The sequence below is a fragment of the Montipora capricornis genome, chromosome 12 (genome assembly GCF_036669925.1).
Source record: "Montipora capricornis isolate CH-2021 chromosome 12, ASM3666992v2, whole genome shotgun sequence".
NCBI lineage: Eukaryota > Metazoa > Cnidaria > Anthozoa > Scleractinia > Acroporidae > Montipora > Montipora capricornis.
In genome coordinates, this window is record NC_090894.1 from 23,284,990 (window position 1) to 23,306,339 (window position 21,350).

The following is a 21,350-nucleotide window of genomic DNA, read 5'->3' on the forward strand; positions in this document are numbered from 1 at the left end:
GAGCTTATCCCTCAAGTAGCCACTCAAACAGTCCCAAACCGGGCTGCAATCGAAATATGGCACAATCAGGGCGTTATAAATTTGAGTGGCAGTTTCTTTTGGAATAAAGGGTCGCACACGTTTGAGGGTACCTATAGCTGAGGATACTTTCGTGCATATTTCTTCAACATGTTTGCACCAAGTAAGTTGAACATCTATGGTAACGCCCAAGGATTTGGTATGTTCAACCTGCTTGATGATTTGATCTTCAGTTCTTATTACAACGTCTTCATTTTGGACAACAAATGAATGAAGGGGGTAGTTTCTAAAGAAACTGTGGTGCTGCGTCGGTGGGGAAGTAGTATACCGCCGGCAAAAATTTGGTTTTATCAACGGAGTTGATAATGTAAATTGGCCACCGTGCAGAGATTCTAAAGTAAAAGCTGACGTTTCGAGCGTTAGCCCTTCGTCAGAGCGAATCTGTACGGTGGCCAATTTACATTATCAACTCCGTTGATAAAACCAAATTTTCATTTTGGACAGATAATCTCTGCCTTGACCCAATAATCATAAGTTCAGTTTTGGCAACATTTAAGGAATCAGTATACCACAAATAACAACCTCTCGTTATCGTTGCTTTATGGTCACACGTTTCTTAAAAACCCCAATAAAGTATATATTTTCTGAAAGCTTAGGAATTGTAGCTTCCGATTATTAGTTGATTTAAGGTCATTTAAGGCAAGAAATAAAAACCTTTCCTAAAATAGCGATCATTTTCCAAAAGTATGTAGTTTCACAAATTGAGTTCGTTTCCGGCCAGAATTTAACTGGAGAAAGCGAACGGCATCGCTACCTTTTCTTTACACCTTGATCTAAAAAACCGTCCAGGAGCTGGTATACCGGAATGTACAATTAAAAAGATGCTTACAAGCTACCCCACCTCCTCTCGACCCAAGCCCCCACTCGTTTTTCCAACGCAGGTTTTTCTCTTTCCAGACTATCTGGGAGCCTAGAACAGGCTACGAATGATGGTTGTGTGCCATGCATATTAAAAGCCTTATTTCTCTCGTGTCAGCTCGTGAATCCCACCTTCGACACTCAATTTCCCACTTTTTGTGCATAGGTTCAGGCTGAAAGCGACCTCCCGAGATCATCGTTAAAGTACAGCTCTCTGGAAGCCGGCGTCCAGAGCTATCGTCACCAGGCACGCTTATCACTTTTTCTTCTACGCATACGCAAGATGTCCGTCAATTCATTTTTCAGCAGTCTATTGTTTTCTGCGTCAAAATTAGACCGCTGGCCCTTGTAACATCGGGGAACACAAAATTTTCCAGATTTATTACAAAATCCTTTGGAAATAGACTGTATTAATTCTTCCAAAGGGCTTTTAATTTACGGAGAGAACAGGAAAAATTCAACTAATCTTCCTGATTTGTTCACCACATTTCCCTGTTCGCGCTCTTCTTGAACTGCGTAACCGAATGGTAGTTCCGCGTAGCAACAGCCCTGAGAGAGATTATTCCACGTTTCAAATGCTCTTTAAGCAATAGAGGACGTTTTCCTGTCCTTTCGGTCTCGAATTCTCCCAACTCCCTCGAGTGTTTAGATAAAGTTATGGAAACACGGAAAAAGTCCTCTATTGTAAATACTTTTGTTCTTGGGCCATCGTAGTTTGATCAAAAATAAGACACAAACAGCAGTGATAAACATATTGAACTTTTTCATTTTGATAATGACTTGACGTTTCGTATGTGCTCTACATACATTTTCAAAAGTAACCGTTGAAATTTAAAACAGCTATTTATATATAACAAATCGGATGAGGGGACTGGAACCTAGATTAAGCAAATACTTAACAGTAAAATATATAATAATAATAATTATAATAATAATAAAAACAGAAAAGATTAATAAAGCATCAGCTTTTCACTTCCGACGTTGACGTTGAAAGCTGGCTCAAGTTCTTGAATAAAGAAGGTCTCTTTTATTTTACAATGATAGTCAGTTTTGCCCTTCGCTAAAATATCAAAATGATCCCACTTGATATTATGTCCAGTGGCCTTGACGTGGTCAGCAATGGCTGAAGTATTGTCATTTTTAGCTAGGGCCTTAAAATGTTCGGTTTTTCTATCGTGAAGCCGCCGTTTAGTTTTACCGATGTAAAAATCATTACAATCCCAACAATTTGCTCTGTAAATAACTCTGGATTGTTGTGAACGATTAATACGGTCCTTGTAAGGAAAGAAAGATTTTATACATCGAGTGCTCTGAAAAACAATCTTAAGGTTAACACAAGAGTAGAATTTGTACACACAAGATTTCAGGCGTTTAGCGACTTGGTTGCTTTGCAAACCTAAGTAGGGAAGTAGGATAACAATATTTTTCTTAGGAACTGGAGATACTGGATCGCTATGCTGATGTTGTCTGTTTTTGTTCAAAACATCGTTGATATGATAGTTGATTATGCCTTGTGGGTAGCCGTTCTGAAGAAGGAGTTTTCGAAGATCAATGAGGGCAGATTGTAGCAAGGAACCAGATGAACAAAGACGGTAGTAGCGATAAGTGAGGGAGCGGATGAGGTTTATTTTGTATTTTCGTGGAGTGAAGGAATCCCATTTCGTGTAGAGACCTGTGAAAGTTTTCTTTCGGTAGATGGATGTCGTGAAAGCGTTGTTTTGATTACGTGTGACAAGAATGTCCAAAAACGGAATTGCATTGTTATGTTCAAATTCAATGGTGAATTTAATATTGCGATGACAGCCGTTCAAATAGTGCAAAAAGTCATTTGCACTGTCTTTGTTGTGGAACATGGTGAATGTGTCATCAACGTAACGATTCCAAAATAAAGGATGGGATTCCTTCACTCCACGAAAATACAAAATAAACCTCATCCGCTCCCTCACTTATCGCTACTACCGTCTTTGTTCATCTGGTTCCTTGCTACAATCTGCCCTCATTGATCTTCGAAAACTCCTTCTTCAGAACGGCTACCCACAAGGCATAATCAACTATCATATCAACGATGTTTTGAACAAAAACAGACAACATCAGCATAGCGATCCAGTATCTACAGTTCCTAAGAAAGATATTGTTATCCTACTTCCCTACTTCTATGTTTATCACTGCTGTTTGTGTCAGTCCTCTATTGCTTTTATAAAATATTTCTCAAAGATAATTAAACAAATGAAGGAAAATGCTGATTTTTTTACTTCTTGATTGAAACAGATTTTCTTGACACACGCTCATATTTCCTACCAACAAATCAAAACGCGCGTCTGACAATACATAACCAATCAAAATTCGTTTGACATCACAGCCGTGTTTCCATACTCTCATCTAAACACAGCTGTTGACCAATGAGAGTGCGCGTACTATCCTAATTATTTTATAAATATATTAAGAGAATCCGCGTTGTCCTGCTGATAACAGACACCTACAATCCTAGTCAAAACTGTTGAGACAATTCCCTCTTTTCCCCCACCCCCCGTTACAATGTTGATTTTTCACGGTCTCTAAAATCAAGATCCGTTCATCGATCGCTGGCATGTTTCAACATTGTCTGGGGGGGGGAGGAGGGCGCGAAAAAGGCAGCAAAAGAAGAACACACAATGCTCATATAACGACGGAAGCATGTACAGTAAATTCTCTACTTTTCGCCCAAAATTTGACAGGTGTCCCCAAGTCTTTTGATCCGGATTGTAGGTAAACTAAGTTGAGTTGGTCTTTGTGTCCAGCGTTGTATTATGTATAGCGTCTTATTATTCCACTATGACGCCATTTTACCATATTTGGTCAAGGGAACGCGCAAAATATGAAATGGTAATACACTGTAGTGTCCCCGTTTGACCGGTTTGGAACAGATCAAATACGGACGGAACGGGAGTTTTTGAATAAATGAAGTTGTTTTCAACACGATTCAAAGCATGAGAATTTAGCTTGTCATCGCTTGTCACTCGTCATTTTGTTTATCCGGCCAATCAAATAAAAATCTTTGGCTCGATCTTTGTGCTGTTTACATCGTTTGCACACGCCCTGAAGTGCATATGATGTCCTTTTTCAAAACACTCTTACCAAATAAAATTGAAGCAAGATAACACATCTTATTCGATGGTTTAACATATAATACTCGCGGACATTTTGCTCATTGCTCGTATTTTTAATACTACGCAACTCGCAAAATATCCGCACGTATTATATGTCATACCATCGAATAAGATGTATATATATCACCCACGTGTGAAAAGATTAGCACTTAGTAAATAGGTTGGAGCTTGAAGGTTAATCCATTTGTAAATCATAGTTACATCACGCAATTTCAGAACATGTTTAATGATGAGCCATCCAAGTTCATTCAATACAGGTGAATTATGATCAAATTTCCTAGTATCCGTTAACATACAGGAAGCAAAAGTTATGCACCAGTAGTAGTTTATGACTATTTTCGTTCGTCCCGGACCATACCGTTGACCGATAAAAAGCTTAATAAAGACAAGAGAAGTTCGAAATTATGTATGACACCAGCCAGGGTGGAGTGCAGGTGCTGGAGGCCCATCTGTGCGCACTTTAACAGAGCAACTGTTTACATGTCCAGCAGTGCACTGACAGATACACTCTAATATCACTGCATTGCCTAAATGAACATATTCGACGAATGTCTCATATTGGTGGTTGGACATGTTCTCCCAAGTTCTTGCTCCATCTAGGCCCACTCCAAGTTTATTTGTTCCCACGACTGGATTGGAGAAGGCGATCGAGAAATCACTGCCTCCTATCTGATAAGTCACGTAACCAGAACATCCTGCGAGGGATCTATCTCTTTCATAATTACTGACTACTGAACGATCACCTGAAGCAACATCAGTCCATGTGAACCCGTCAGCCACTCGCCCACTGTCATACCACTCTCTCATATACTTCATATGAAACATTGTCTTGTTTTCTATTTCCACCAGACAATTGTGAGTCTTCACCATTTTGTACCTAATAATTTTCAAAGAAAGATGTTTGTAACATCATGTTGACGTGACGACAAAATAATGGCTTAAACTTTGCTAGGAAAAGCTATCCATGTTAACATTTTAAGGATTTTCAAACTTTGACAGATTTTTTAAAGTTTCAATCCATTTCCACCCTTGTCCTCCCGAGCTGTACATGACAAAACTGACAAAACCATACTGGAGTTCTACTCAAATTGCGTGACACTACCCCTTTAAGATTCTCGGGAACCTCTTTTACCTTGTTTGATGAAATCGATAAGTTACTAAATAAAAAGTAAAGGGCTCAAAGTACTACCTGGATTAAAGCCACAAAATGCAAAGAAGAAATCAAGATCATCATCGACAGTTACATGGAAAAAAAGTCGTCATTCATGTAAGACCGAATTGGCACAGTCTTCGTCAACTGTACTTAATTATAGGGGCAGTGTCGTGCAGTTGACTTATTTCATTTATCAGAAATATATTGAAATGCAACGAAACGTAAAAGATCCCAGGATTTTGAGCAGTACCTCCTCTCTAATGTAATGAGACTGTCTACGGGCGTCTCCAGCTCTACATGACCGTGACTCTATTGCGTTACATCTTCAAATACTTAAGTTAGGTTAACGTTTTTAAAGTATCGACGGCGACAAGAATGTCACAAATTTGCATGTACTATGAAAAACAGAGTTTTGCACGCTTTGTGCGTGCTTTTATCATCGTTGTACATTTCAAAGCCGTTCTCGTCCTTTCAACGACGTGAAATGACCTGTTTTGCCGTTTTGTGGATGATGTGTGATCACTTGACGACAAATTTTCAATTAGGTCTTCTCTCCGAAGCGCACATTAAAATTTAATTCCATGATTGATACTTATATAACATTTTGCAAGCATAACGCCTTGAAATAACTCAGAAATGATTGCAGAATTTCAGATGAAGATCTAGCTGTCGTCGACGTCGTGCTTGCTTAAGCTCCCTAACGTCCCTTTTGGGAGAACGTATATACACAATTGAAAGTGATAAGACCTGTCACTATGGAGTAACAGTACCTCGCAAATTATGAATAAATATGAAGGGCGTTCGGGCGAATTACGCGTCAGTTTCGTCTCCAAATATTACCGTGAAGCAAGTGAACGGTTATAAAACAGCACAAGGACAGAAATTGTACCTGGAAAATCGACAGACTTCCTCGATTGTCAGCTGTATCCAAATTTCACGAGAAGCACAAATAGGGCTTGCAAAGTACACGTATAGACCCTATGCAAAAATGTCTGTCTTTAAATAATTCTTTTGTTCATATTCAAAATAGCCCAACTAACCTCGTTCGGGATAACAAATTCTTTAGAACTTTTGTCTCAAAAACGAGGTTAGTTGGGCTATTTTGAATATGAACAAAAGAATAATTTAAAGGCAGCCATTTTTGCATAGGGTCTGTTAAATTCAGAAGTCTGGGTACCAGGAAGTGAAGAAATAGTTCCCAGACTCCCGAATTGGAGTGTCTTTTTTTGTACAAGCTACATTTGTTTTGCACTCGCATATCATCCCATTTCAGGGACAGCTCTATGGGTCAAGGTTTCTCAGTGCATGCATTATCTAACCAAATTGTGTCTATTTCCCAGCTAAAATATCTGTTATTCTTTGCGAACAATATGGAATACGGTAGGAAATAACGTGAAAACATATATTAAATACTCTGATTAGCGCTGCATGTTGGTCTTCGGTGTTATTAACTGGTATGAATAGAAACCTGAAAAAACTCATATTGATATTTCGTCATTAAAGAAATAACTTGCAGAGAAAAATAAATATCGGTACTGAATTATGAGTACGAAAGCTACTGTTAGTTGATGTTATTGTCAAAGTTTATGTTGCTTCATTCATTTCTGGAGAGTATTGCACGCTTTAATCGTGTCGTTTTAACAAAACACCTGACAGGATCCACTACCCTCTCGGGCATTTGAAGTGTTCGTCACGTGGTATGAAATTGGATTAATTTAGTGACAATGAGAAAAAGCAAGGCTGATCAAACAGTGGAAGGAATGGGTATTATTTTGTCCAATACTGTTTTGAAAGGCACTTCCTTTCTTCATCAGGGTGTTACAAATTGTGGCTTTCGGAAACTGGTTCTTTACAATTTAAATAGAAAGAATTTGTGACATGATATGGTACACACGTTTCGTCCTTGCTAATATATCTGGATTTTGGTTTAGTGACACCTCGATCATTCTTCGCGATGTTCTGTTGGAGACAATGACACCATGTGATAATGTTTTTAGCTGTCCGGAACATGCACATTCGTACATTTGGTTTATTTCGTACAACAAATGCCCTCGCGTGTTCTCGCCGTATGGAAGAAGAAACGATTCCAAGTTCATACATATCTGCGATTTCATTGAAATAGATGTACTGAGCTGACCGAGATCTGCTTAGTTAGCCAGAGAGGGATTTGTAACACATGGTTTAGGGGCCGACATTTCTCACCCTCCCCGCCTGTCCGAGAGGCCGGGGGCCCGTTTCTCGAAAGGCCCTCAACTTTACGGGCCATTTTCGGGTGTTACAATTCCCTCTGTATCTCAAGAACGGAGAGGATCTAAGCCGTCAAACTTCAGTCAGTTCGGTTTTTGTCACCTCGAAAACATCTTAGAAGATCGGCTTTCCTGAACAAGCGGTTGGCAGGTTCACAAATTGCTTTTCGAGGCCGAAACATTTTCGGGATTTCCGAGAAATTTAACGGGCCCCTGCGGCCCGTTTCTCGAAAGTCCCGAAAACGGGAATATTACTTACTAAGAAGAACTTTCTCTGCATAATTTTAAACCTTCCGTGTATTAGTAAGCATCACCGATAGGAAATCAGAGTATCTCGAGATGCGCAGAACGTATGCGCAATAACAATAGTAGGCACCGTCCTTAATTATTTGCAATATTAACAAGACAATTGGAAAAGCGGGAAAAATATTAAATCCGTATTTCATTTAAAAAAAATACAGCTACACGGAAACATGTTCAATTACATTAATCACGCATTACCGATAAACTAACCAGTATTACTGTATTTGCCAAATGTGAATTTAAAAAAAGCCCTCCACGTTTCCTGGAGTCCGTCTTTAGCAACTGCACTGTGCATGGCAATGCGAACTCGGCATCCTTCTCGACAATCCAAACCCTTTGTTTACTTGGGAATCTTGACTTTGTCTACATTTTCATCGAGTACTTTGACTTTGTTTCCCAACGTTTTCTTTAACTGAAGAAGCGAATCCTTCGTTTTCAAAATTTAGAAAAACCAGATGAATCGTTCTCGGTCGATTGCAGCTCAATTTGCTCAACTCAACTAACGTGTGGCGTGTTCTTTAACCTGCCAATAGGATCGTTTGTTTTCCCTCGCCTTGCGTTTTGAGAACGTTGTAGTCAATCTCAAATAAAACATGTTTTACCGCCAAATTTACTGTCGGTATGTTATAAAAGAATTGGTTCATGCTTTTAGCTGTGCATGTATCGAGTTATAGATGCACTTGGGAGTTTGCTAAGCACTCGAGGAGATAGAGTCGCACTTGGCTATCGCCTTGTACGACTCTTACGCTTCTCGCATGCTTAGCAACCTCCCGCGTGCATCCATAACGCGATATACGCACGCAAAGCATGAACCAATTCTTAAATTTACATCTAGCAGTGACAAAAACATGAGACATTACAGAACTTGTTACATATTATTTATTTAAAAATGACCTAAAAATTCGAATGGGTAAATAATATCTATAAATCATTTACAAATCCAACTCTTCTACACGATTTGTTCACCAGATTTCCCTTTCCCCGCACTCGTCTTGAACTGCGAAACTGAATGGTAGTTTCACGTAGCAAGAGAGAGATTATTCCACGTTTCAAATGCTCTGTATGTATTAGAATCTGCATTGTCCTGCTGATAACATACACCTAGATAATATGAGTTGGTCTTTGCGTCTAGTGTTACAAGAATGCGTATTAGAACGTTTGGAAAGATTAGCAAGGAATTTAAAAAGTCATTAATAATTCATGAGCCTAACACCCTGTCAAAACATTGATAAAACGTCATGTGTATGAGCTTCATATCCTGATAAAACACTCCTCGTTAGTATTCTTTATATAAAGAATACTAATAAGGCATAGCTTTCGTGTATGCTAATATTCACCTCTTACAATTTGAACCATTATTTTGAGTCCAGAGGGACACGCTCTTTGCAGCACGTGTTTTATCGGGTCTAAAAACACTCGGCTACGCCTCCTGTATTTAAACCCTGATAAAACACTGCTGCTCGTTTTTTAAACATTACTTAATTGACGAGATGTGATCATTAAAAATCAGATTTGAGTCGATTATGCGCGGCCTTGACCTTTGCCAGATGACATCTATTTCAGCTCTTGATCAACGAAGGGCGCGGTGACATCAGGCATCTCAGATAAGTACAACGGAACGGTACGACGGAAAGCCGCAAGAATCTAGAACAAAAATTCATCTTCCAAATCGGCACCCTTGATCCTCAAGGTATTAACGAACGCTTTTCATTTAACTAATATATTCCTATTTTTCACGTTGCCCTGTTACCACTAATAGCGTAGCTCCCACTCTACTATAAAAACTACACGTAACCCATAATTCCTCGATTCGCTCTGACGAAGGGCTAACGCTCGAAACGTCAGCTTTTAGAATCTCTGTACGGTGGCCAATTTACATTATCAACTCCGTTGATAAAACCAAATTTTTGTATACTACTTCCCCACCGACGCAGCACCACAGTTTCTTTAGAAACTACCCCCCTCATTAGATAAGTACACATTTACAAGAAATTCGGTTTCGGGCTAACAACAGGGCGGGCGTAACACATGCATCTGCGCTCCATTCCAAGCGCAGTTCAACAAGGCAATTGTTTGTATCTCAATCGGTGCACTAACAGAAACACACTAATATCACGCCATCGCCTAAATCAACACCTTGGACGAATTTCTCATAATTGTGGTTGGACATCTCCTCCGAAGTATTTTCTCCATCCTGTCCCACACCAAGTTTATTTGTTCCAATGGATTGATTGGAGAAGGCGATTGAGAATTCAGTGCCTGTCATCCGATAAGTCACGTAACCAGAACACCCTGCGAGGGAACTATCTTGTTCATTGAGGACTATTTAATAATCACCTGAAGCAATATTAGGTCACGTGCAGGCGTCAGCCACTCGCCCACTGTCATACCAATCTCCCACATATGTCATATCAAACATTGTGTCGTTTTTTATTTCCATCGTACAATTCTGAATCTCCTGGGCCATTCTGTACCTACAAATGTTGAAAGGAAGCTGTTAGAAACATCCTGTCGACGTGACGACAAAATAATGACTTGAATTTTGTCAGGAAAAGCTATCCACATTAAAATTTTTGGGGATTTTCAAACGCTGACAGACTTTTTCAAGTTTCAATCTATTTCTACCCTTGTCTCCCTGAGCTGTACATAACAAAAATTGACTTCAGTGTACTAACAAAATTATTTTAAAAGAAGATTTCATCTCCCCTTATTTAAACTATACACCGAATACAAATATGGCGGACACTACCCCTGGAAGAGTTTCAGGAAACTCTTTTACCTTCCAGGTGATCTGGTGACGTAATTTGGAGGACTAGGAAAACAATTTTTAACGCCGTATCCCACAACCGCGCGCGGCCTTGGGTGTTGTTTCCAAATTTCCTGCAGTATCGCCAAAACTCAACAGATACCTCCCACATTTCCTGTTACTGAATGAACATTCAAGTAGAACCGACGAGATCTAACCTTGCCTCTGCCATGTTGAATTCGAAAATAACATTCAAGGCCGCGCGCGGTTGTGGGATACGGCGTTAAAATAGATCTCCCCAGTCCTCCAAATTACGTCACCAGATCACCTGCTGGTTGTTAGACGAAATCATTAAGTTACTAAAAGAAAAGTTAGGGGCTCACGATACTGCCTGGATTAGAGCCAATCAATGTAAAGAAGAAATCAGGATCATTATCAACGACGGTTAGAAATGGTAACTGGAAGGTAATAGGAGTGAGTAGAGTCCAATTCGATCTGTAATCATACGAGTGATTAGGGAGCATAAAGTGTCTATCCGGCTTACAGGGTTTTCATGGTTTTGGCAGCTCGATAAAGCGTAGATGTCCCAAAAATGATTTTTCTATTCCGCCACTTTTTATTACTTGGATTTCGCACATGCTACAGTCTCAGACATAATTAGTTGGGACACTTCATGCCAACATCCTCTATTCCCTTCTCCTGCGTTCCTTGCCCCTCTCAATTTGTTTATCGCAGTTCAGTTACCAAATCTTTCACACCAACGTTGAGAGGGAAGGAAGAAGCAGAAGTGTCCCAACAATTATGTCTGGGACTGTAGGTCCTACAGGGCCATAGCCAGAAAACAATTATGACTGAAGTAATTTCCTGGTTAAATTATCTTCGCAGGTATTTTAGGTGTTTGTGATTAGCACATTTTAAAGACAACACTGGAATCAACCTTTATTTTAAAGAACCACGAAAAAATGACTGAGGCAAGTGCCTCGGTTCGCCTCATACTGGCTACGTCCCTGCCCTAAGAAGAGTTTCGCTAAGAAACTTGCTCTCATAAGAACGTCTAGGGTTTTACCAAAAGAAGTCCTCATTAATTTCTTTTTTAAAGTTATACTGCCATCGATAACTTGTGGCCTTATTCTTTGGGGGTCCTGCTCTGAAATGCAGATCTTTTCGATTCCTTCGAAAGACTCCATTGTAGGGCGGCGAGAATAATTTTTAATTTACCGAAGGATATGAGATTATCACACGTGCTAGAATATGCCTGTTGGCGTCCACTTAGCTATCGCTATGAGCTTGTCTTAATAAAACATATGCATAAAGCATTTAACCAGAGACTACCGCGGGAGCTTTCGGACACAATTGCAATCAAGCACGATTCGGGACTTACTGTAGATAAGATATCTGTTTACAAACATTGCTTTTGTTATTCAAATGTGCCAACCACAGGAACAAAAGACCCTTTGTTTCGACAGCCAACGAGGCTCTGGTTGGCACATTAATGACAATAGGTGACGTCAACGATATCTTCCCTACGCGGACAAAAGATCTACTAATAGTCACGCATTTTGGCACAAACCACGGAAAAAATGCTATAGCCCGCAGAGGTCCGATATTGTGGAATGCTATCGTACGTAACATATAAGACTTTGCGGACAAGAGCTACAAGTGTCTGGCAAAGACACTTCGATATTGCGACCTTTTCCAAGAATTAACACTTAGGGAGACTTCTGTGTCGACTGCAAATACTAAAAGTACAGATGTTACCTTCAAAATCTACCTATTTTTAGTTATGGGTTAGATGTAAAGGGCATGCCCATTGCCTTTTAATTAATTTAATATTCACTGTTTGGTGCATATAGTTTTAGTCAGTTATTTATTTATGTATATCTATCTTTTTTATGAACGATTTAATTATGTAAATAGCTTGTATAGAGTTCATTTTATATTTTAGATATTTAGTTTTTATTTGCAGGACCTCACAAGCTGCAGAGCTTTAAAAAAATGATCGTGCTAAAATAAAGGCTGTCTCTCTGTCCGACCCCGAAATCTAGCTTCAAATTTCGAGCTGTGGCCACGCCCAATAAATTGAAGATTGGTGACTCGTGACGTCACTTCAGGAACGACTCGAAATTTCACTTCCTTCATTGATCGATCATCGTGTAGTTTCATTAGTTAAGCGACACTTTAGGACACCGTTTAGTGAGTGATGGAACATCAAAGCGACTTTTCTTCTAAAGATGATGGCAACGGCCTTTCATCGGATTCGAACGAAGAGATACAGTCTCGTTTGACGGTAATGCTCCTTCCGACTCAGAAGAAGGCCCCTATTGTCAAGAGCAACTGGCAGGTGAAGATTGGTTTCGTGAATATAATCATGAAAGGACAAAAATGGAAGAAAGACAACAGCAGCTCAAAACCGGTTTGACAGAATTGTTCGTGCATCGGTGGTGATCAAGAAAGCGGGATCTGCCAGAATTTTTTGGTCTATTGGTTCAGTCGGTTCAGGTTCTCTAGTTGTCTATACTTGATCGGCAATGACAGAAATCTCATAAGCGGACGAATCTTCAGTAGAGAGAGGTAATGTGGATGTTGACGCTGTTTCTTCCCTCAGAATCTACAGGATTGTAACGAAAATAGGAAGCGTTCGATCTTGGACGAGAAATTAAACGCGAGTAACTAACAAAAAGTGAAAAAAAAAAGGGTTGAAACGTCCGATTTTTACACAGCGTTTGGTAAACGACTATGATTGTACGCTAAGGTGGCATGACCAAGCTGACGACGACTTCGATCGGATAAATCTTCTTCTCCCCAGGTATTACGCTGAAACTTTGGTACTGGAAGAACACCAATTTTTTGGGATTGTTCGCTGGCATTTAAGATTTCCAAACGATAGCCGCCTAGTGAAGTCCTCGGGAGTGAAGTGACAAGAACACAGAGCAGATGAAGCGCTTGGTGTCCAATTGTCGCGCTTTAACTTAAGTCCGTCCATTTCTTCCTTCTGACCTTCACTTCACTTCGATTGTCACTATAAAATGGAATTTTATGTAATGCTATGCCCTTCTCTGTATCAAGAATATCTGAACAACCCGCAACAATACATATATTAGGCATAATTTCCAAAGAGCCTGCCAAAGGAACGAAGCAAAAATAATCCTTCAAAAAAACTGAATTTGTCGCGCGGTTCCTGACGTGACGTTAAATCGATTCTGGAAGGAAGCCTCTTTCTGGTGCTGTCTCCCGGTCAACTTGATTGAGTGTGGCCAAAGGGCGAACTTTGAAACTTGATTTCGGGCTCAAAAAGTGGCGGAATCGAAAAATTATTTTTGGAGCATTTATCTACGCTTTGTTGAGATGCCAAAACCATAAAAACCCTGGAGGCCGTGTGGACACTTTTAGCAACGACAACGGCGACGGCAAAAAGTATTAGCATATAAGTGAGCACATTAATGACAATAGCAAAACTATAGACCTTATTCATAAATGGCGGTCAATTTTTAATTCTTTTGTCGAAGTGCAAATTAGCCTACCAAGCCTCGATACCATACAGTGAATTGAAAAGAATTCTTGCTCTTAAATGAGGCTTGGTAGGCTAATTTGCACGTGGACAAAAGAATTATAAATGTGACCGCCATTTATGAATAAGGTCTATAGGTAGTCTCCCATGCGGCCGTTCTTTGTGTGGTCACGCAAGCGTTGCGTGACCACACAAAGAACGGCTGCGTAGGAGACTAAACTATAGGTGGTTTTCACGTTACGTCATTGCCACCATGATGGTGGACGAAAACAAAAGATCTCTCAGTGGCTCCTTTTGTTCGTCCACCAGCAATTGTACATTACAGCATTGTTATCTGTGTCTCTACAGATTGGTTGCAAACCACCTTTTACGTGAAATAGCCAAATTTGAGGTTTTTTATTTTCTCCCCTAAAATTATATGCCGTTCCGACCAGTGTCATTTCTGAGGAACTACCACACCCTCGTCATAACAAGAAAAAGGTTGAGAAGCGATTAAAATAACGCAAATATATTTTGAGATGACGTTCTCGTTGCCGTCGCAGTTGTCGTTGCTTAAGCTCCATTTTAACAAAATGGGACTGCTGCAAAGCGGGAGTCCGATTTGTTAATCAAGAAATCTAAATCTATGATAGTTAAGCTTTCGATCCATTGTAATTAAGCTATTAGGCAACTTGTATTTCCTAGCCTTCCGATGTTTGCCCAAAAAATCGGTCATTTTGGAAGATTTTCGTTTGGTCCCCCTTTGCAATTTTGCCAAAATAATAATTTTCGACACTTTTGAAAAAAATGGAAATATTTGCTGGCAAATAGGATTTTTATGCTTCTTCTTCCGATTTTGTACTTGTTATTCCTTCGGGGGCCCTGGACTTGGGGTAGCATTTATTTGGATTACAGTCAATACCCTCTAGGATACATCTGCTTAACCGATGTGACCAGGCTTTCATGTGAGCGTCACTTCGTTTCATCTTGACGGTGGTTAAGGTCGAGGTGAGTTTTATTAATTTTATCCCATTAAACAGTTTTATCTTGGGGTCAGTTGTCCTTATAAGTCACGCGTTTTTCTGTGTATGTTCGATTGGGTTTTTCTTTCGAATTTGGTGTGGTCAATTTCTTAATTTTGCTTGCACGTGTGCCTGGTCGAATTCTCAGCTATCTTCGATGCGAATTTCTTTCTTTGGTTTTGTTATTCTATGGCTAGCTCACCTCCTACAGTTCTTATCGTGAGCCATTCGTTTGTTCGAAGGCTAAGTTCAGATCTTAGATTCAATTTTGATGCCCGTGCTGCCAAACATTTTATTCTTTTGGGTGACGCCTTGATTTACTTGCATGGTTTGGGCACAGGCTCCCCAAGCTGAAAATACTTGGTGTATGCGACAGTTTGTGTATATAGAGAATTGTATGGGAAAATCACCGATCGTAAAAAAATTGTGTAAATAACTATCTCATTTGAAATAAAGTTTTCCTACCTCAAATGCGTGACGAACTTGTCTCTTTTGCCGAGTTTTGAGCAATTCTGACGCCGTTTAGTGAAGTTATCCGGAAGGCCGTTACTAAAATAATAGGAAGGCCGACCACTCCATCCATCTCTGGCCAGACCTCACTCCACAAATCGTTTTCTCCTCAACAGGAAAAGTCCCGAATCGCAATAAAAACAACAGTTCCATAAAGCCCAATAAATTTCACTCCAAATACGTGTGTTTCGGCGCCCGAAAGACTCGTGAAGAACGAAAACTTTGTATGAAAATTCACCTCTTCGGCTTTCCTCAGAGGCTTGTGACCGGGCAGTCAACAACGGAAACTCGCAAGATGGTTTCAGCCTCAACTCTGATTGGTCCATTTGAATTTGACCGCGCGCTGGCAACACGACCTTTAATTTGTTGACTGCCCGGTCACAAGTCAACAAGTCAACACGATGGAGCTGTTCACGATGGAGTCCAGTCAGTTGTCGCCTCCCTGTCAGGTGAGCAGAATTTGCTGCCGGGAACACAGCGTCCCAATGTTGTTTTCATGTCTGTAAACTTGCCAGTTGAACCCCTTTTTCCAGTTAAGATTCGGAGTAAAATCATTCAAACAGAATTTTTTGAGTTTTGCTCCCTTCTTGTTAATCCAGCTTTTGAGGACAAATTTCGTATCACACTCCTACCTTCCCAGGAAGGCTCCTATTCATCGTTATCTCGTGAGCCAGTGAACAAAGCGAAACGTATTACATCAATAGATGTTTGGCTCGAAGCTTTTCACGTGTATGTGGGTATTTTTACTGCACAGTATCCCTATGAGGCTCCCGGCGTCATAAAGTATGGGGCTACTATTCAGGACCTGGCCGCTATAGGGCATAATTGGCGTTATTATGACGAGAACTTCCGTTTTCTACGCCATTAACAGGCCAACGCCTCCCAACTTCTCCAATCAACACAGCAGTGAAACCCCAAGAAGCCATATCATTCCCCAGCTTCCTTCCTCAGGAACTTCCAACACGTCTAAAAGGTCATTTTAAGCGGTGTTTTGCATAGAACAAGTCTAGGATAGTTAAGCTTTCGATCCATACTAATTAGGCTATTATAGCACTTGTATTTCCCGTTTGTTTTGCCTACCGAAGTTCCACCAAAAAATCGGCCATTTTTGAAAGTTTTGCCTTCATTACCCCTTTGTTATTTTGCGAAAAATGGCCATTTTCGATACTTTTGAAAAAATTATTTCTCGTCTAATAGGTCTCTCTTCATGTGGTTTCTTGCATAGAACAAATCTAGGATAGTTTAGCTTTCAATCCATAATAATTAGGCCATCAGGCGACTTGTATTTCCTAGTTTTTTAGCCTTCCGAAGTTGTAGCAAAAAATCGGCCATTTTTGAAAATTTTCCCTTGGTCCTCCCTTTGCTGTCAAGTAACTACTTGACAAATAATAGAGCGCAAACTGGATAATAAGGTGTTACATTATATGAATTGTGTTTGTAGCCGATCTAACGCGCGCGCTGATTGGCTAACTGTAGGGCATTATTCTCCAGAAATGCATACCCGCGGGCCGATTACAGGTCTGCAAAAACAGAGCAAAAAAGCCATATAGTAAAGAACTTATTAACCTCGAATGTTCGGTCTCTCAGAGAAAATCTCATATTGACTTCGCCATTGCTCGGTCTCCGGTAAAGACCTTAGTAAAATCATTGTCCTCCTGGATAGTACAAAGGACGAAAATGTTTGAGTGGGAAGTACCAGATATTATCTCGGAATTAACTTCTCATATGAATAAAACATTAACAACATGGGTCAAGTCTCCGCTGTTAGTATATGCTACTGAGGCAAACTTGCGACCCAATATGGTCTAAGCTCTTGTAAGCGACCACCTCCCGTAAGCGTCCACCTAAGCTCGACATTTTAGATAGTCGCTTACGGGAGGTTCGAGTGTTCATCATAGACGTCGTTTTCCAGCTTCGAATATTTCATCGCCTATTTGCCAACCTATTGCTGCCTCCACTCTCCTTGACCTCTGACGTGTTGGCTATCCTGGAAACAGAGAACACTGATATCTTAAGATTGTTTTATATTTGAATTGAGCCACCCATGTCTTTGTGGACTACTTTCCACTTAGTGAATTTCGCAAAACAATTTTCTGGGCTATATTCACAAAGAGAGGAAGCCCAACCGTTAAAATCCGATATCAATTGAATTCAACTCACAAACAATAATGCAATACATGGCACGAAATCGTGGACATGGACCGACAGTATTCAGTGGTTTCAGGCCAAATACTTCTAGAAGTATCTAACAGACAAACAAACCCAGTCAAGGTGTGGTTGCTTTACATTTAACCAGCCAATCAGGATGCAGTTACATGTAAAAAATACGCAAGGACCGTGACCATCACCATGGTTACTTTCTACTCTTTGCTACGGAGAACTAGCCCAAAATTTTGATATTTAAGAAATTGAAAACATTTACCGTGTTTCTATCGAGTTTTAGTATAAATCTACTAGCGTTCTATCACGAATGCTGTTCTCTGATTGGCTACGCTACTCACTATCTATTTAACAAATAGGTTCCATGTTGCCGTGCATCTGTCCAGAAATAGATCACAGATGACGTCAAAATGTGGTAAGGATTATCAAAATGTAAATTCTCTTTGCTTGCACCATCATTAAGGCGGGGGTAAATATGAATTTAAGTGAAATTTTGGTAAGTTTAAAGAGAGGTCGAAAGGAAAAAAAGGGTTATGGAACACCACCAGACAGTTGCCCGACCCCACAATGGCACCCCAGGTTGCTGGGCAACTGTTTGGTGTGTATCTACCAATTTTTTATTCCAAATTCTAATTTTAAAACAACACCAAATCTTCAAAATTTCCTTTTTCCATAAATTTTACTAATCCTTTGAGAAAAACTATTTATCTCCAAATATACCTAAAATCACCAAAAAATTGACAAACCGGCCCAAAACATAAATATGTGAGATGAGCAGAGAGATTCTTGATTGTTTGAAACGTCAAGGAGATATTTACGTTAAAAACGTAATATCCAGCCAAAATACGGCTTTCACGTTTACCCCCGTCTTAAGTCAACAGGGCGTGCTAGTTGTGTCACCATCTAGTTATAGAAACACGATTTTTAACCAATCAGCGCGCATAATTTCTTAGGACTGTTTTCTAAATTGATATATTTATAATTGACCAGTTTTAGTATGCCAAGCGTTGCTAACGTAGACTAACCTCTTGATTCCCGTTTTCTCTTCAGTGTTTAGTGTGCTGGTCATGCTGAAAAAAGTACAATGCTATGATTACTGGTGGCGTAACGTTAATTTGATGTTGGAGAACAGTTTGGCGATGTGATTTCAACCTATTGCTTATTTATTCACAGTATATATTGATAAACAGTCAACCATACTGATAGAGAATCTGTTTTCTGAGTGAAACCGAACGCTCTCGTTGCTACTTTGTTTCTTTCCCCAATCTTTAAAATCATTAACACAACAATAAAATAAAAAACTCTGCTATTTACGGCATTTAAAAATACTCTCACCTCCGTATAGAAACGGTCAAAGACAAACGACAAACTGTAACGTTCACCATTCGCCAGACGCACCATTCTTAAAATTTATATTCCTAACTTCTCCTATAACTAACCTCTCATTTTCTGTGTTCTCTTTCGATCGCAGTGTCTACCATCCTAAAAAGAGAAATTTCAATAAGCAATGTTACTATTCACATAGTTTTTCAGCCTACATGCATGGTTTTTCAAAAACTTCTAAGCTTGGCCTATTTTGCTAACCTGCTGTTGTCTCCACTCTGTCTGAACTCTAATGCGTTGGCTATCCTGGGACCAAAAAAGAAAACATATGTTTTAAGACTGTTTGTTATGAAGCTACCCATATCTTTTCCAATGGCCCTCAGTACATCTAATGCATACATTGCTAAACAATTTGAGTCATTTCATCCAAAAGGAACCCAGTGTTAAAATTTGATAACAATATTGTTATCATACATTGCACTCACTACATGTAATTATTTTCTGATTGACCGAAAGCATACAGTGAATTTCCGAAATCAGTGCCGTGACGTCACCTAGCTGCAGATTATACAAAAATAATGCCAAAAACACTCATGGTCACAGGTAATCTTGTCATGTATGACCGCGGTGCACCATTTCTAAGGATAATCATGTAACGTTTGCGCGCTTTGTGTCGCTTGCCGTCAGTGAAGCAGTAAAAAGATGACATCCATTTTTTTTTCATTCAATGTAAAATGAAACAATTATTAGATTCGCCTTTTGTGATATCCAGAGTAATTAAGGTCTCAGTAAGGGTCATCATCCTCAGTCTTCGGCTTCAGCTATTAATATTTGTAACCCCTACCTCGACCTTGATTACGCTGGAAATCACAAAAATCTCATCCAATCATTTTTTAAAATCAAATCAGAAGAAATCATTGCAGTAATACATGACAAGAAATTTCGGAAATTGGACTCACAGTATTCAGTAGTGACACCAAATGCAACTTTCTTTCAAGACTATCAAAGAGACCAAAAAACCCAGCTAGGTGTGTTTTGTTATGAGTTTAAGCAGCCAATTAGAATGCAGAACTTTAGATAATTTTACAAGAGCTGAGAAAATCATCACTAAGCCAATTTCAATAAAATTATAAAATTCTAACTTGGCTCCAAGGCTTGGGGGAATAACAGAAGAGAAATTGCACCAAGGATGAGGGATAAATAATAATACAGGTAAATGGAATATTTACCCAGGATAACCCTTCAGTTCAAAGTACTGTCTTCGATGGGGTCCTGCCTTATTAATTACAAGTAATGACTAATTAATTTCGTTTGATTTCAGGTATTACAACTTGTGGTACATAATTATTTACATGTACATGTAGATATTACTAATAGGGGAGCTCCGGCGGCCCGAAGGGCCGCCAAGTGGAGCCCCATACTTATCACGGGAAAGCAAAGGAAACCCATGAATTGATTTTCTCACGGTTATCATGGCTAGCGGTATTGCTAGTGGGCGCGTACGCACGACGACGGAGTTGCCCCCAACATGGCGGAAATACTCCAAAAAAGAGACACAGCCTTGGTTTACTGTGCACTTCGTTGATATTGGACATCCGTACTAAAATCAATTGACACCTGTCAAAACAAGGTATCCACTGACCAGTATCATGTGGCCATATCGCGGGCTCAATTTTACAGCTCATCGAGGTCGAATGTTTTTGTGAATTTGATCGCTGACCAAGTGCTGGTTTTCCGATTGGATCGCCGGCTCATGTCAGGTCAACTTGTTCACAACAGGGCAGGATTGTTCTGTAGCCGTTTTAAGGATTTAAAGTTCACCGAATTGTAACTTTTTCTTCTATATAAATGTTTTTTGCTTCTTTTTTTGTGTATATGGTGATTTTTGAAACTCAAAACGGAAGGGCAGAAGGAAAACCTGACCACGAAGTTACAAAACTCGAATCACAATTCTACCTTGTCCTGGATTAGCTTAATCGGGCTCTGAATAACCCTGCCCAGGAGCTACGCTTTTATGCTCGCCTAAATCTATATATTAATGCCTAACCTCCTGAGTCCTGTTCTCGCTGGAATCTCTGGTGCATTATTGGTCCTTCTGGAAAAAAAATAAAATGTACTGGATAGCTGTCCATATAGCACTGAACTAGATGCTCTGAAAACTGTCTTTCATTCCAACTTGTGTTGAATCCTAATGAGTTTACTAGAGGCTCTGTTCAAATGGTTGTCAGGAAATTTGTGTATTGATCAAGTTACTAAACCATGCTGTTTATAATAATTAAAGAATTACAAGGATCAATGAAATGAATTAGAAACATGCA

General features: G+C 39.7%; 1 protein-coding gene across 4 annotated transcripts in view; it reads right to left on the minus strand.

Annotated features, from left to right (window-relative positions):
• Positions 1-4,289: 4,289 nt before the first annotated feature.
• Positions 4,290-21,350, minus strand: part of LOC138027816 (uncharacterized) — a 34,168-nt gene continuing 17,107 nt past the window's right edge. For 2 of the 4 annotated variants that reach the window (XM_068875432.1, XM_068875431.1), the window contains exons 6-10: positions 21,080-21,127; positions 19,294-19,338; positions 19,149-19,191; positions 18,735-18,779; positions 16,953-17,536 (exon numbers count right to left, since the gene is read on the minus strand). In XM_068875432.1, coding sequence (XP_068731533.1) covers positions 19,152-19,191; positions 19,294-19,338; positions 21,080-21,127 — 133 coding nt within the window. In that variant the 3' untranslated portion in view covers positions 16,953-17,536; positions 18,735-18,779; positions 19,149-19,151. Of the gene's footprint in view, positions 4,960-10,121; positions 10,259-16,952; positions 17,537-18,734; positions 18,780-19,148; positions 19,192-19,293; positions 19,339-21,079; positions 21,128-21,350 lie in introns of those variants that run through there. The other 2 variants (XR_011127515.1, XM_068875434.1) reach the window with 2 other exon arrangements.